The sequence below is a fragment of the Macrobrachium nipponense genome, chromosome 16 (genome assembly GCF_015104395.2).
Source record: "Macrobrachium nipponense isolate FS-2020 chromosome 16, ASM1510439v2, whole genome shotgun sequence".
Taxonomy (NCBI): domain Eukaryota; kingdom Metazoa; phylum Arthropoda; class Malacostraca; order Decapoda; family Palaemonidae; genus Macrobrachium; species Macrobrachium nipponense.
In genome coordinates, this window is record NC_087209.1 from 70,093,507 (window position 1) to 70,109,849 (window position 16,343).

Sequence of the window (16,343 nt, forward strand, 5' to 3'; positions counted from 1 at the left end):
AGAGAAGTAAAAACGAATATCAATGAACTATTTATTCAACATTTTGCGCTCGTTTCGAAATCGAGGATGCAGTCAGAACATTTGAGGACCTTCGACCACTTGATATCCTGTACGTGAACATTTGACGATTTAGACATTTAATATTTTGAAAACTTTCGAAGATGAGACTGAAACCTCATGTATTTGAATGTTTAAGTTTTTTTTTTCACATTTGGAACAGCTGCCGACACTTTGACTGGCAGATAGGCAGACCGTCTCGCTAGAATTCCTAGTTGATTGGCCACTTAAATAATCCGCAGTGCAATAAACTAAATAAAGAGACCACTGACGGACACCACGGTCTGTTTAGCGCAATTAAACTCTCCAGAAATGTTTTTTGATAAAATATGGCAATCTATATTGGTAACCTAATTAGTGGTTTTGACTGCCAAAGTCGTTTTGAATGAATTAAAATTATTGCATTTATTTCTGTCATTTATTGTCGTTGTATTTATTTGTATACATTTATACGCTCTCTCTCTCTCTCTCTCTCTCTCTCTCTCTCTCTCTCTCTCTCTCTCTCTCTCTCTCTATATATATATATATATATATATATGTGTGTGTGTGTGTGTGTGTGTGTGTGTGTGTCTGTTGTATTCCGTTAAGACAGCAAGTGATTATTCATGATATTCATAATAATTTACTGTTCTTGAACCTAAATAATATTATGATTATACGTAAACATTATATATCTATATATATATATATATATATATATATATATATACATATATATATTATATATATATAATATATATATATATGTATATATATGTAAATTGTATTTATATAAATAAATTGTTTACTGAATTGCGTATATAATGCCCTATCCAGGAGGGCGTGTTTCTCCACTCTATTCTTACACTGGAATTCAAGGTTTTCGACAGAAACGGTTTCCAGAAGAATCACGGAATCGAATTCCAGGGAATTCCATACAAAAGAGTACATCCGAAATATTCTCTTTTCTAACAGGAAGTAACAGTCACCTGGCGGGGTAATGTCGAAGGACTTTGTATAACGATACTGATGGAAAAGGCTTCTGGGAGGTTTTGAGTGGGTGGGTGGGTGAGGAGGTAGGAGGGGGGTTGAAGAAAGTGTTGAATAACTACCCTTCCATTTTTGACAGAGTCGGCATTAAAAGCTCTGATTATATTACGGAGACGTTCACTTTCTTTTTCCAGAGGCCACCGTCGACCTTACGCGCGTCGGACCGACGGGCGAGAGTCGTGTGTCATCGTAGCCCCGGCCGGGAAGACGCTGGCTAATGACAGGGGCCGGGAAGTATTATGAACCCTACGGATGGCGTACCTAAGGGTGCGAATCCCATCCCTGTCCGCGTGAAAGTGGAAGGAATGATAATTATTTACACTTTACGCTCTACGTTTGTTAATGGCGGAACAATAAGCTAATAATTGTAACCTTTCTTCCGTCGAGATACTCCGTCGAAGCGGCGGAGGAGGAGAAGAGATGAACCGGAACTCCCCATTAAAGGAAGCAGACAAAAAGAAAAAAAAAAAAAAAAAAGGGAAAATGATAAAAAAAGAAAGATAAAGACACTGATGCTAAAAGGTAAGCTGACGGAGGCTGTAACCTAAATTCTTTAGAAAAATGAAACCTTTTACGTTCATTGCAAGATATGAAATATATGTATAGTGAAAAAAATGCGTACATAAACACACACACACGCGCACACACATTCAGACGCATGTATAAATTTCTATTTTTACGCACACTAACACCCGGACTTTCACGCATGCGCAACTAAAGCCCGAGGCCAGAGGAAAACAGCGAAGAAATCGAAGTGTCATCGGTAACATATATGAAGGCGAACATCGTCCATCGCCAACACCATATCTGCCATCTGTTTCCAGACCAAATTCATATGATGGAAAATCTTGCGTCATATCTCGCACAGGATGCAAAGCTCTATATTTTCACTCCGATTGTCAGCTTTTCTTCGCTGTTCAAGTTTCTCCATCTACGAAGGACATACTTGAAAAGATACATAACTTTTTAAGGATATGTAACTTTGACGTTTCATTCTGAGTGGTTGGAAAGTGACTCCCGTTCTTGCATGTTTCTACAGAAAGCTTTCCAGTGGTCTAAACTTTGAAAAGGACACACAGTCGGCTGAGTGAGATTTGTCAAAAAATGTGAACACGGAATAAATCTAGTTACGTGACATAATATGGGATTGCGTGGAATAGAGAAATATGTGAAAGAGGCACATTATGCCAATGATTATTTTTTCAACGATAAGATGGTTTAAATTTCCATTTTGTAAAGTTTATCGTTATCGCTGATTATAAATGATAATGATAATAAGAGGTGATAGCAGCAGTAACGCTAGATAGGCGAATGATAGCATACTAATATTCCTTCTCCCGAGTGTTGAAAGTCAATATGCACAGTGACACTCTGCTCCATCATGGTGAGAAGAATGACAGTTATTGAAAATAACAACAACCCTATCTCTCTCTCTCTCTCTCTCTCTCTCTCTCTCTCTCTCTCTCTCTCTCTCTCTCTCTCCCTCCGTATGATTCAACGTTCAACGCAGAAACTCTTTAAGTATCCGTTTGGTCCCGCAAAACGGAGCAGCCAAGCGTAATGGTATTAGAAAGTTATAGTTATAATTATTATCATCATCGTCGTCGTCATTAATGTTTATATTACACGACCCTGTAACATAAACATTAGAAAGATGAAAGCAATATCATCCTCTTCTTCATCATTACTACCTGCGTCCTGACCATCAAAGCCTCTAAAAGCATCATCATCGGTTTCACCGTCGTCGCCTTGATCGTCGTCAGGTCTGTCAGCATAAGCCTCATCATGACCCCATTTGCGGGAAAGTGGTCATCGTCCGGTAAACAAAGCCCGCGAGAAATATGAAACACACTCCGAAAGGGTTGTTATTGTTTGTTTGTTGTTGTTGAAGGCCTTTCATTACCTTGCACAACATTCTTCCCGAAAGAAGAGAGTCTCATTTGTGACCGTGATTCAGCACTCGAGGTGGGCTTGCACACACGAGTACACTATCATCCCCTTCGGCGTATGATCGCTGGTCCACGCAATCAAAGCCTCGGAGGGACTTCGTAGCAGTAGCAGCAGCGGCAGCTACAACAACAGCGTCTACAACAATCGCGTCGTACTCTCCTTTCATCCCCCGAGGGCTACGAAAAGACGAAAATGGAATGTTTCGGTGGGTCACTCCGCTCAAGTTCGATTTCTTTCTCCGCGAGCGAAAGGGCCCTTTCCTTCAATAGGGTGGTGGTGTGTGGGGTCCTCGGCGTAGAAGCCCGGAGGCAAAAAAACATCCGTGTTTTAGGAAGAAAACCCGAGCACCGATTCACGTTTTCCTCGGATCGAACTTTGTATTAAGGCGATGTTTTATCGTAACAAGCTTGGCTAATTCCTTTGGTACTGTCGAACTGCAACTTGACATGTTTTCCCTTTCCCATTTTGCGTATAACTCAGCTGATTCTACTTTCAAACGTCGTTCTGCCATGTTTCATTTGTCAATGTCCAAACGAATTTAATGATATGTCTCGCTGAGCTTATACACCTGTCGTTCCACATCGGCGAACTGCAAACGCCTCTTCTTTCGCTATCGAGAAAAACAGCTGATGGACGTTTGTCAGGTTTTCACCAATCAGCCTACTACGTTGTGTATACAACAGTGACCTGTGAAATCCACCAGGATGCAAAGTCATTGTATTTATTTGTTTAGGCTGTTCACTTGCATCATCATTTCCTTTCAATGGCGCTACGAAACCTCCCCCTGGAAATTCGCGCCAAACTTCCAATTCTGATTCCCGCGAACGCATGCGGTGACGACCAGTTTCTTGTCCGGAGGAAGAGAGAGAGGCTTACACACCGCGTGTGTGCCCAGAAGTGCGTGAAAGTATCTGGTTTAAGCATTTCATTGAGGCGTTAAATTCAAGGCCGCGGTTCTGATATAAAAACCTAAGGTTTGCAGTATGACGACGATTTCTCTTGTAAAAACGCGATGGTGAATCCAGAGGAAAAAGTTAAGTACAAAAATAGGCAGCAGAGGAAAAATGGAAGTCTCTCTCTCTCTCTCTCTCTCTCTCTCTCTCTCTCTCTCTCTCTCTCTCTCTCTCTCTCTCTCTCTCTCACATACACATGCATTCTCCCTAATACACACATGCATTCACATTTGGGGAAGGGGTCACACTTTCTCTACAGCTACAATGTCCTTGTCCTATAACCGAAGGGGTCACTTGCATCAGGATCCGAGATCCTCGCCTGAATACTAAGCAGTTCTGTGGCAGCGATAATAAAGGTGGGAAGGAGTCAACGACCCATTTATCGATGTTTGCTTGCTGCTGAGTCCATTCCTGAGAATTGCCTCGCCAAGCACGGAGACTTGGGCATCTTGCCCAGTGGGTTATTGACACACAAAAACACCCACGCGTGTGCCCAAAGCCTTGGGAATACGAATTGCTGGGTTAAGGGGCTGGCTGGCTCGTTGCCATGGGTATTCATCATGTCCGTACCGCTGAAGACCAGAGAGATTTTTTCCCCCCTTTTTACGAAGACGTATTATGACACATCGTTTTTTGGTATATTGTTGAGGTTACTTGACGGTAAAGGTCGAAAACACATTAGGTTTATTATATTTTATCAACTGTGATTTGACTGAGTTTTCGTTCGTCCAAACTGACATTAACTTCAAAGCCACAACCGATTTCCTATCGTTACTAATGCCTTCGTTGGACCAATAAAAAATTTAAATTTTCTTTATTCTTGGCACCGGAAGAAATCTTGTCAGAGAAAATATATCGAAGAGAAATGGAGATAAAGTGCATTCAACCCAACTAGAAAGAGAGAGAGAGAGAGAGAGAGAGAGAGAGAGAGAGAGAGAGAGAGACCGACTTGACAGCGATTGAACCCAAGTTACCCAACAGACCTTGTGATCTTGGTGAGAGCGGCAGGGGGTCACAGCGAGACCTGAAAAGCCAGCAGAGTGAGGAGTGTCAGTGATCACACACACACACACACACACTCACCCATCGCTGACAGGAAGAGAAACTGGAAGTAGGAAAAATGCCCTGGAATAAACTGGAAGATGGACGGGCTCTTGGAATGATGGACAGCTAAATTAAGGGAGAAGATTAATAAATATAAATAGCTATGCATAAATTAACATAAATTTTTCCCGAGAGAGAGAGAGAGAGAGAGAGAGAGGAGAGAGAGAGAGAGAATAGGGCCCATTATTATACCCACTGGGATTCCGCGGCGATGAAAGTCGTCTAAAGGGTAGCCCTGGGCAGGACAGCTTCCTCTTGCTTCGGTAAAAATTCGTCGGCCAGGCGGGTGCCTCAGCTCAGCCTCGCCATTGTTGTGCATATTTTACCTCTTAAATTCTAAAACTCTCTCTCTCTCTCTCTCTCTCTCTCTCTCTCTCGTCCGTGTGGGTATGGGTATTTGTGAACTCTCCTCTGTTTGCTGACCTCAAGTACACATGCTAGGCAAGTTAGTTTGTGAGTGTGCCAGTGTGTGAGAGAGAGAGAGAGAGAGAGAGAGAGAGAGAGAGAGAGAGAGAGAGAGAGAATGGTATGGTACGTATGTACAGTTAGACCCACTTTGAGGTCTGTATTAATAGTTGAGAATACGACTGCATGTATGAATATACAGAGTTGGACAAATGGGTGGGTGTACATACAATGATGACCCCGAGAGAGAGAGAGAGAGAGAGAGAGAGAGAGAGAGAGAGAGAGAGAGAGAGAGAGAGGAAAGTACACAGGTGTGTCTATATTGATAGTCCACAATGCAGCTTTCTCTTTCGATCCATCTTCCCGCAAATTCCTACCGGGAATGGAGTAGAAAGTCTGAACGCAGATCGACAACATCCTCCTGAGAATGATTCTATCCGATCTATTTACTCAACCAAGAACAGACCAGCGTCGCTCAGGATAGAACAGACGGAGCTGGTTTGCATGTAATAAATAGACTTGTGCCAAGTTTCTTCCTAAGTGAATTTGGGGAAGATCTTTGGTTCCCAAAGTTTTGTTGCGTTGAAGATCAGTTTGATAAACGAGTAATAATTTGATCTTTGATTATTCAAGAATATGAAATAAGGAGAAAGTGGATTGAAATGGAGAAAAGAGGCCAAGAGATATAGCTGAAGACGGATCAGCTTAAAAACGCTGAATTTGAGGTTTAGTGAATGTGAAGAAATGTCAAGTTCACTTTTATCGGTATCCAAATTCTGACAAGGAAAACATACATAAGTTATATATATATATATATATATATATATATATATATATTATATATATATATATATATATATTATATGCACAATTATAGGTTTATAAGTCATATGCAATAGCCATAATTTTCCCTTCCTTTACGCAGAAACTGGAATCTTATAGAAGCTTGCTTGAACAAACAGGTTATGGAAAACGAAAATAGGAAAAGTTGTTGGAAAATGACCCACAAATTGATAATAAGAAGGAACCAGAAAAGGAATTAAGGGTTACTTAGGTTGGTTATTGCCTGTAATTGTGGTAAATACTCTGCTGATTCAATTGATAATTACATTATCTTTCTCACGACATAGTGCGAGTTTCAGAAACCTTAAGGTAATTTATGCCAGTCGTAAAGCTACTAATCTTCGCGGTGTCTTTTGAACGTCCGGGGGAAAAGAATCGGCCGATCTGTCTTGCCGTAGTTTAAAAACAAATGACCTCCTAAAATTGCTGTTTTATTTGTGTTCTAGATCCGGAAGGGAGTCACTCAAACCTTCCGAAGTCTAGTTTTTTCGCTCTGATTCGAACGTCAATTGTTGTTTACAAGCCGAAGACTTTTTTTTCCGTTTTGTTTTGGTTTCGAACGTCCAGCACTGCTCATAAGCCGGAAACGTTTCAGTTTTTTCTCATACGAACGACAAGACCTGTTTTCAAATCTAGAACGTTAATTTTTTTTTTCATTATTACTTTTTTTTTTTTTTTTTTTTCTTTTTAGATTCGAACGTCCAATGTTAATTTAGTCAAATCACGCAAGAAAAGCTGCCGTCTCGGAAACGCCGAGGAGGGAGTGAAAGACTGGTAAATAAGCTTTCTATTTGGGAACTGGGAGTCGCTTCCTTCGCTGCACAATGACATTAAATAATTTCAAGTCCAGGCTGGTTCCTCCTAGCGAAGAACGACCGGAAACTGAGTAAAAAAAAAAAGGGCTACAGAGGAGAAGTAGAGAGCTGTAGAGGAGGTGAGATGGAGGAGTATTCAGACGATAAATAATTGGGAGTGGAATGCTTGGCTGATACTCAACTACACTGGTGAACTGAAATGACTAAAAATGTTCAGGAATTACATTTATCAATATGAAAGACGATATTGGAGAGAGAGAGAGAGAGAGAGAGAGAGAGAGAGAGAGAGAGCCAGCAACAACTTAAAGTTATTCATAAGCTTTACCCGCCTTTACCAATGAATTATAGGACTACAATTATACGAGCGAATACCGTGGCGCGATTCAATGGGAGATTAAGGATTAAGGACATGGCGTTCCTGTTCGGGAGCCCCCAGCCCTGATGGTACCGTTAGAGAGAGAGAGAGAGAGAGAGAGAGAGAGAGAGAGAGAGAGAGAAGCCACATTGTCACTTGGGTTTAAACAATTCGAACCGATTTCAGTTTTGCAAAGCTTGAAAAAAAAAATGCCTCCATTAAAACCTGAAAAATCAGCGAGAGGAAAATCAAATCAGAAATCCCCCACTAGTCATCTCAACAGATTAAATCTCTGTTGCGTCGGACACAGGTTTATCATCTTTTTGTTTTCCTTCGAAAGGAGTCTTGGTAAAAGGCGCTATTCTCCCGCAGGTCGATGGAAGCGAGATGAATGCCAGTGAATGCCAGAGATGGGTTTACCTGCGCAGAATCTTCGTCTCCCCTGCTAATGGATTCTGAGAGGCTGGGTGGCAAATCAGTGATTAAATCACTGGCAGTGACTATGCACCCTGAGAGAGAGAGAGAGAGAGAGAGAGAGAGAGAGGAGAGAGAGAGAGAGAATCATACTGACCATTCAGAAACTATTCAACATGGGAGTACTACAGATAGAGAGAGAGAGAGAGAGAGAGAGAGAGGAGACTCATATCGTATTCTCTCTCTCTCTCTCTCTCTCTCTCTCTCTCTCTCTCTCTCTCTCTCCCAGACTATCTACGTTAGATTTCACCTGTCAACCCTGAAGGCATCTGTGCCATAAAAAATAAAGAATAAAGAAAAACTGAAATAAAGATAGTATATAATAAGCCAATAAAATATCGTGTGCAGGAGAGACAAGTGCCACTCGTGATGTGCAGCTGCTGAATAACATACTAGTCATCGACAGATGAGCCGTATTTTATTAGATGATAACTGATAAGGTGACTTGTACGACAACGACACTTTCTAGTCGAGTTATTTTGGGAACCACAATTTATTTGTTTATTTTATTTTTTGCTCGAGCACGGATGAAGTGGTAAGGTCTATAATAATAATAATAATAATAATAATAATAATAATATTATATAATAATAATAATAATAATAATAATAAATAATAATAATAATAATAATAAATAATAAAATAATAATACAGGCTTTACTGAAAATAATGGGTATAAAAACCTGTATTAATGAAAGTTTTCTTCCATAATAATAATAATAATAATAATAATAATGACTGTGATAGCCAAAAATGAAAAAAAGTAATGATAATAATAATAATTCATGAATATAGTAGTTTTAGAGAAGGTGTCCTCCTTAATAATAATTTTTATAATTTTTACCATTATCATTATTATATTTGTAGTAGTAGTAGTAGTGATAGTAGTACTAGTATTACAACAGACGTAGTAAAAGTACCTAGAGAAAAGACACCCCCGCACCGGAATAACACCAATAAACGCTAAAAAAATAGCTTTCAAAGCTATAATGATATCCTACGTTAAACCCATTCATCCCTCCCTCCCTCTCCTCCCTCCCGCCCTTCCCTCCCTCCCTACTCCCGTCCCCCTTCCCTTCCCCCTTCACCCCTCCCCACCTCCACCAGGGTGGCCGCTAACGCCGATGTCCGATGTTCACCTCGGCGTATAATCATCCAAAAATTTACCGCCGTTTCTCTGTGCTTTCTGCATTGCGTTGCGTCACAGTATAGCTGAACGCATCGCCTTTTCGGGAGGGTTACGACAAGCATCCTGGTGACGCAAGTTGCGTCACGCCTCGTCTTTTTTTTTTTTTTCGTCGAAAGTGGTGTAATGAGAAACGGTGGATGATTCCGATAAATAGGAGAAGAGAAGGAAGTGGGAGAAAAGCGAGGTACAGACCAAAGGGGATTGGGTGATATTAAGCGATGGAATTATGAAAGGCTGTGTGAAAATAAGAACGCAGATGAAACGAAGAGGATGAGGAGAAGGTGAGGAAGAAAGGTATGAGTAGGGAGTAGGAAAAATGGCATAAAAGAGGAATGCAGGACATAACTAAGTCTGATCAAGAATGGGAGTACCGAAAGTACTTAAGAATATAATGAAGAAGAATGATGGTGAAGTTGGATATTAAAAAAAAAAAAAAAAAAACTAGAAACAAACGAAAAAAGAAAAGGGTTCAGAAATGCAGAAATGTATAGAGAAGGAGGAGGAAAGGCGAAAAGGAACACCATAAGAGGAATTAAAAAAAAAAATGAAAATTAATAGAGATGCCTCCAAATAGAACGAACGAAATAAAAAAAAAATAAAAAACAAATGAAATAAAAAATGAGCATGAAAAGCGATATACGAAGAACCGAAATATAATACTCTTAGGATAAGGATAGAGATGTTCCTAGATTGTAAAAGATTGAAGGCAATGGAGAAATTTGAGATAAAAGGTTTTTGCGATTAGCACCAGGACTTTTCATGTCCGGGAAAACGACTATAGAATATGACTATAGGATAATGAATAAGATTATAAAGAGGAATGAAGATGAATAGGGATGTTTATGAGATCTATGATAGAGAGATTCCAAAATATTCAGAACTCTTTTTATCTAATTAATGGGAAAGGTATTCTCAAGATAATGGAAAGAGACGGCAAGGAAAATGCGATCAGAATAAGTTTTGAAAGAAGCGAAAAATTCTGAAATATGGATAGAAAAATTTGATGAGAACTTGATACGATTGATGGAGAAACTGGGTCTTCTGAAGAGAAATACGTAATATATATATATCTATATATATATATATATATATATATATATATTTATATATCTATATATAATATATAATATATATATATATATATATATATATATATATATGTGTGTGTGTGTGTGTGTGTGTGTGTGTGTGTATCTCAGCGAAGAACCCACGATGATGAGACCTGAAAAGGGGAAAGGTCTTTGGATGTGCGATCATCAGACGAGAGAAACTTGATGAAACGGGAGCTGAATAATAGGATGTCCTATGATGTAGCAGCGACGGCGATGATGAAGTTCGCGTCAAATGGTGAGAAATGCGATAAAAGGTGGGAAACGCGAAGGGAAAGGAAATGACGACGAGGAGTCATTTCTTTTCGTTTTTTTCTTCCTCGAGATGAGAGGAGATCTGAGGGAAGAGGAGGTTACAAGGAGTTACAAGGATTGAGATGTCTCATAGACTTGTTAGTCCATCCGAGGAGACATCGTGTGCTCACTTATTTTACAGTGTCCTAATGACTGTCTAGCTTTCTTTTAAATTCTTTCACACTTTTGCTGTTTACGACTTCAGGTGGCAGTTTATTCCATGTGTCACATATCTTGTATGTAAAGAAGTTCCCACAATGGGATGTGTTGTATCTCTTCAGTTCTAGTTTCCATCCATTATTAGGATGAGAGGGAAGAAGGAGCAAAATATGAAAAGGAAACTGAATTAGGACGAAGGGTCTGTGGGAGGAGACAGAGGAGATTATATATAGTACAAGTCTGATTATTACGCTGAACTTGCAGGCTGTGGAATTATTTCTTGCTTAGTAACACTGAGGAAAATCCTGTATTAATAAAGGTGAGGCAGGTGTCCTTCGGCCTTGGGGGAAGTATGAAATGTAAAAGGAGATTGATGTGGGTGAAAGGATGTTTGTAAGACAAAGCAACTTGATGAGAATGGAAAACTGTGACGGAGGCACAGGATAAAAAAGGATATCCGAAAACTTCGGACGTTTCAGAACGAAGAATGGTGGTCACAGGCAACTAGGAACCATGAGAGGATGTAATTTTAATTGAAATAAATGGAAAGGATGTCTGATGAGGATGGCGAAAAAGGATGGTGTTAATGACATTCTTTTAGCAGTTTAGAGAAGGGTGTGCATTTCTCAACTATGAGAAAATGATGGAAATGTCACCTGAAGACTGACTGAAAGCATTAGGACGCGGAGGAAGACAGTGGGAATATTTGACATAAAAATAAAAAAATTACCAATATGGAACCAGAGGAAGATGAGGACATCTGATAAAGATGCCGAGTTTGACACTGATTGGGCGAATGAGAGAACAATGATACAGATAAGATTTTTAAGAGGATTATGAAATGTTTGATGATGTGAGTTTTTCGAAAAAGAGGAAAAGACTGATCGTTCTATATCAGCCAACCTGCAAACGGTGTTCCTCTTCCATGCGAGAAAGCTCTCCAAGAAGAAACTTTCGGTGAAGAAAGACACCGTCCCTTAATTATAAACGAATTTATAACGCTAGATAAGAAATGAATTAATTTGCACTATCTAGGGCTCGCTAAATATATACATCATCAACTGCAGAGCTCGAGTGTATAAAGAAAGTGCCTTGTAATTAAGATCAATTAAAAGTAAATAGCAGCGTAAACTCTTTTATTTGACGTGAAAGGTTCTAAGGGACCACCAAATTGATCAAGTGGGAAATAAAGTAAATGAAATTTAAAGATTGAGAGATAAACGAAGCGAAAGAGAGATGAGATATGTCTAGGAATGAGAGTTAGCTAGAAATTGAAGGAAGTTGAGATTAAATCGGGAAAAAGAAGTTTGAACCATGTTTAGAAAAAAAAAAAAGAGGAATTTGAAAGACGAATCTAATGAAAGGGGCCGAGAAATTCGATTAGGCAACTGAAATGAAAAACTAAAAAAAGCGAGTTAAAAGAAGTAACCTAAAAATAAAAATAAAACAAAAATAAATAAAAAAAACTGCGACGCAAGTAAGACAAGGGTGTTGACGGGAACAGACCGGCAATTAGCTGCTAATGACATTGGGAAAGACTCCAGTAATTAAAATAGCAAAGTACTCGGTAATGCCGAATAGGGAGAGGGAAAGTAAGAAGGCGGAAATCTCGACAGGAATCGAGAAGAAGAAGAAGGCGAACCAACTGGTAGTGGTAGAAAGGAACGGCGGGAGACTTTAAAGTCGCGAAATTGGCACAACACAGCAATAGATGGCGGTGCTTATGAGGCCATTATTATTATTATATATATTTTATTACATTTCTGAGAGAGAGAGAGCGAGAGAGAGAGAAGTGAAGATTTTATATATATACTATATTATATATATATATATATATATATATATATATATATATATATATATATATATATATAGAGAGAGAGAGAGAGAGAGAGAGAGAGAGAGAGAGAGAGAGCGAGAGAGAGAGAGAGAGAGAGAGGAACCGTTACGTGTGAAACTAACAATATGATTGCAGTGGCAGAATGTTAATGCCTATCGTTTTAGCAACATTCCATCCTTATTTTGGGTAGAAAGTTTCTCCCAAGATGCGTATTCACGGTTCTGGCGATAACGACTCATCTTCACATCTGGGGGGAAGTCGTTTAAGCCTTCGTCGTCACCACCAGTGAAAAGATGAGATAAATCTACATGCAGAGAGAGAGAGAGAGAGAGAGAGAGAGAGAGAGAGAGAGAGAGAGAGAGAGAGAGAGAAGGTGCGGCTATGGTTTGAAGGATGGACCAGTAACTGTACTCGAGTTAAACTGAAAAGAAACATGGAAGCCGAACTAACACGACGCTGACCCTACATTAAAGTGAAAGCAGAAATTAACTGACGAAGCAGAGGGTTGCCTGGTGGGGTTGACTAGCGAGGAAGTGAGGTTAGGAGTCGACTGGGAATGTTGAGAAGTGAGAAGCCATAGAATCGAAGAGGTAAACGGCCAGAAGAAAGATCGCTAGGCCGTTGGTCAAGGTGGCAAAAGTACAAGCTCAGATTAGACCTAGTGATTGATGTGGATTTAGATTTAGATTTTTAACAGCAGGTGGCTAGCGAGGATTACTCTTCCTCTTTCTCGGCTTCTTCACTTTTTCATTTACCTTTCCTACGTCTTTCTCTTTTTCTTTTCGCTGCTTACGCCAACCTCTGCTCTTCCTTTTAGAAGGGCGTACGTGATCTTCGAATCCGACCCCCTCCTTCTGTTCGATCACGTCTGCTCACTTTGGCGCCACCTTTGCCCCCGCTGTGAGAAACTAAACCGAAGCATTTTGAGAGAGAGAGAGAGAGAGAGAGAGAGAGAGAGAGAGAGAGAGAGAGAGAGAGAGAGAGAGAGAGAAGGAAGCCCAAGGTGTGGCCAACTTTGCACCACAGAGACAGTTAGCGGTTTTTTCCACGTATGCAAAATCTCATCCCTTATTTGTAGCGTTGTTTTCTAAGCAACAACTATTAGCATATAACGGACTTTCCACTTGAAGCTCGGAAATAGCTATTCACTTTCTAAAATGCAAAGTTATTAGCAGAGAGCTTACGATGTGACTAATTCGTAACTGCCACATGCAATAGCGGCAGCAAAAAAGAAACAAACAATGAAGAAATTGAATGTGGAACCGAATAACAGCGCCTATTAACATTCTGTTTTCCCGAGATGATGACATCCAACTCAAGCGAGAAGCAAAGACGAGAAGTAAGAATGAGGTTGGTTAAAGAGCAGCAAAATGTCATCATCGCGGACGAAAGTGATTCAGCCTCGATGATGCCCCATCTGGCACCTGTAGCAACGACAACAACACCACAGCGGACGAAAGGAGGTTTTGAGGCAACGACACGTACTCAGCCTTCAGCCGCAAATCAAGATTATACCCGATAAGTGGGCGTCCCGCCCCCATTCTTCCCCCATACCCTGTACCCCGCGAGTTTCTCTCTACACATAACGGACCCAGAAGAAACCTTATAGCTTATCCTGCTAGTACCCACGTCACTCGAGGGGCCCCCACTCCGCGCACTTGGAAAACTAGGTTAGAAGGACGGGCCTTTCTTTTTTACCCGAATACAGGTCCCTGGCCATCCCCAAGGTTGTTAGCCCACTTGTTTGTTTGTTTGTCATGTGTTCTCCATTTCAGGTGTGTCTTTGGTTTGCCGGTTTCGTTTGGAAGGGGCACCGGTACCCAGTGTCTGCCTAATGACCTTGCGCTCGTTGTAAACTGCTTTCACGTGTCCCAGAAACCGAAACTTTTATTTTCCTACTTTATAATCTTGAAATAACGGCCCCGAGATTTATCGCATATTCTGGAATGATGGAAAATACGATTAAACTTCAAGTTTTTATCATATATGAAAGTAGTTTGCTTTTTTTAACGGTATGTGGAAATGGCACGATTCATCTTATCATTACTTTACGAAACAAGATTCTTAAATATAAAGTAATTCAAGTAGCACTTCTAGCTCTTAACGAGAAACTTGACAATTGAAAACCTGAATGAGTAAAAATTTCAAGAACAATTCGTCTTAACTTGTATTAAAACTAACGATTTCACTCCAGTATCTAAGAAAGCCATACAGTCAAAGCTGATTTTTTGACGTTTTCACATAAACTGATCATTTCATGCGATGAAATGACAGGAAAGTGACTTTGCAAAGGAGTTACTTTACTATAATTTACAAAATGTTATTGTATCTTGTTATTCGACTCAATACAATCATAATTCTGTAAAGAAAAAAAAGGAGCAAACAACGTTTCATAGACAAGAAAACTCAAGCAAAAAGCGAATGGCAGAATTTATACCAGCGTTGACTTCTTGATTTAATTGGATATAACTTCATAGCGATAACAACTATACTTTTGCTCAGTGATAATTTTACGAGCAATTATCTGTAATGAAATAATAACTCCTTAATAGGCTTTTTAATTTTTTCAACAGACACTGGATTCACGTGTGATATGTTTTCATAAATCCCTGTGTAACGCTTATAGTGTCGTTTTAGGTGGGATGCAAACTGTTTTGCGCTTCTGAGTAACAGTAGAAATAAGGTTTACATTACTCAGAAGAAATTGGATACCACTTCATCCTTCGACTAACATCTTACGGCAAAATGATTCTGTCAACGACAAGATAGATAATTATTTTCTTGTGGAGAACCACCACAAAAGTTCAGCTGCACATCACTGAGAGACACTTGGCACTGCCGGCACTTGTTCTGTCCTATTGGGAGTTCTTGTTGTTATACGCGTACCATTCATTTTTCAGGCACGTCTATTATGTCCTTAGAATTGAGCACTGAGAAGTCCGTTGCCCTTAGAAATTCACTTTAACACTTGGAGATTTCAACGCTTAAGTAAATAATAATCCACGCAAATACATCGCGCCTTGCTGCTTCTGTTGTAGGACGACGACTTCAAGGGTTCCTTACCTTCATCGTGGGACAGATACGAGGAGAGGAGTCAACCGTCTCCTTCTGGTGCTACAGTGTAAATGCTCAGTTTTTGCGCTTAATTTTGCTTATATACTGCTTTCAAATATGCAAATTAACTCGGTCTAACCATTTAATTCCAGGAGGGGCGGTTCTGGCAAGATGTAGGGTCCCGGATCTTGAAAAGAGCCAATGGAAAAGTGGCACTCTACAGAACCAATAGCGGGGGAGTGTCGCAACTGACCCCGCCTCCTCCAGAGTGCCGAGCGCTGATTGGTCGGAGGCGGGAGCCACATCCCAGACTGTGGCGTAAGACGGTTTTGGAATTTTTCTCGGGGGTGAGCGAAACGTTCCAGTCGTGTCGTCAGAGAATGAACAGGTGCTAAGGGCATCACTACACACTCGTCTGTTCGCTCGCACGGCACTGCTTTGCTGTATGAGCATTTTGCAGAAAGAGGGAATTCGGGCTTTAAATTAGAATGCGTCTAGTCGATTTATTCTCTTGAAAGAAATCAAAAACAAGTAAAAGGACTTCAGAGAAGGCAGGCGGCAGCAAAGTCCATCATCAAGGCTCCGCAGGAAAAGTCTTATAGTTAGCCCTGCCGATCCTTCCCCACGGATACGCCTCCTCTCCTCCCAAGCCTATAGGCTACCCACTCCTTCATACCCCGTTACACCTCTCTCTCTCTCTCTCTTTTGCCCCA

The 16,343-nt window shown here is 40.3% G+C and overlaps 1 protein-coding gene across 2 annotated transcripts in view; it reads right to left on the reverse strand.

The window, feature by feature from the left end:
- The window catches only part of LOC135195811 (pro-resilin-like), a 32,864-nt gene extending 17,128 nt beyond the window's left edge, over positions 1-15,736 (reverse strand). For both annotated transcript variants that reach the window (XM_064222288.1, XM_064222287.1), the window contains exon 1: positions 15,640-15,736. In XM_064222288.1, the coding sequence (XP_064078358.1) occupies positions 15,640-15,645 (6 nt within the window). In that variant the 5' untranslated portion in view covers positions 15,646-15,736. The remainder of the gene's footprint in view (positions 1-15,639) is intronic.
- Between the last annotated feature and the right edge of the window lie 607 nt (positions 15,737-16,343).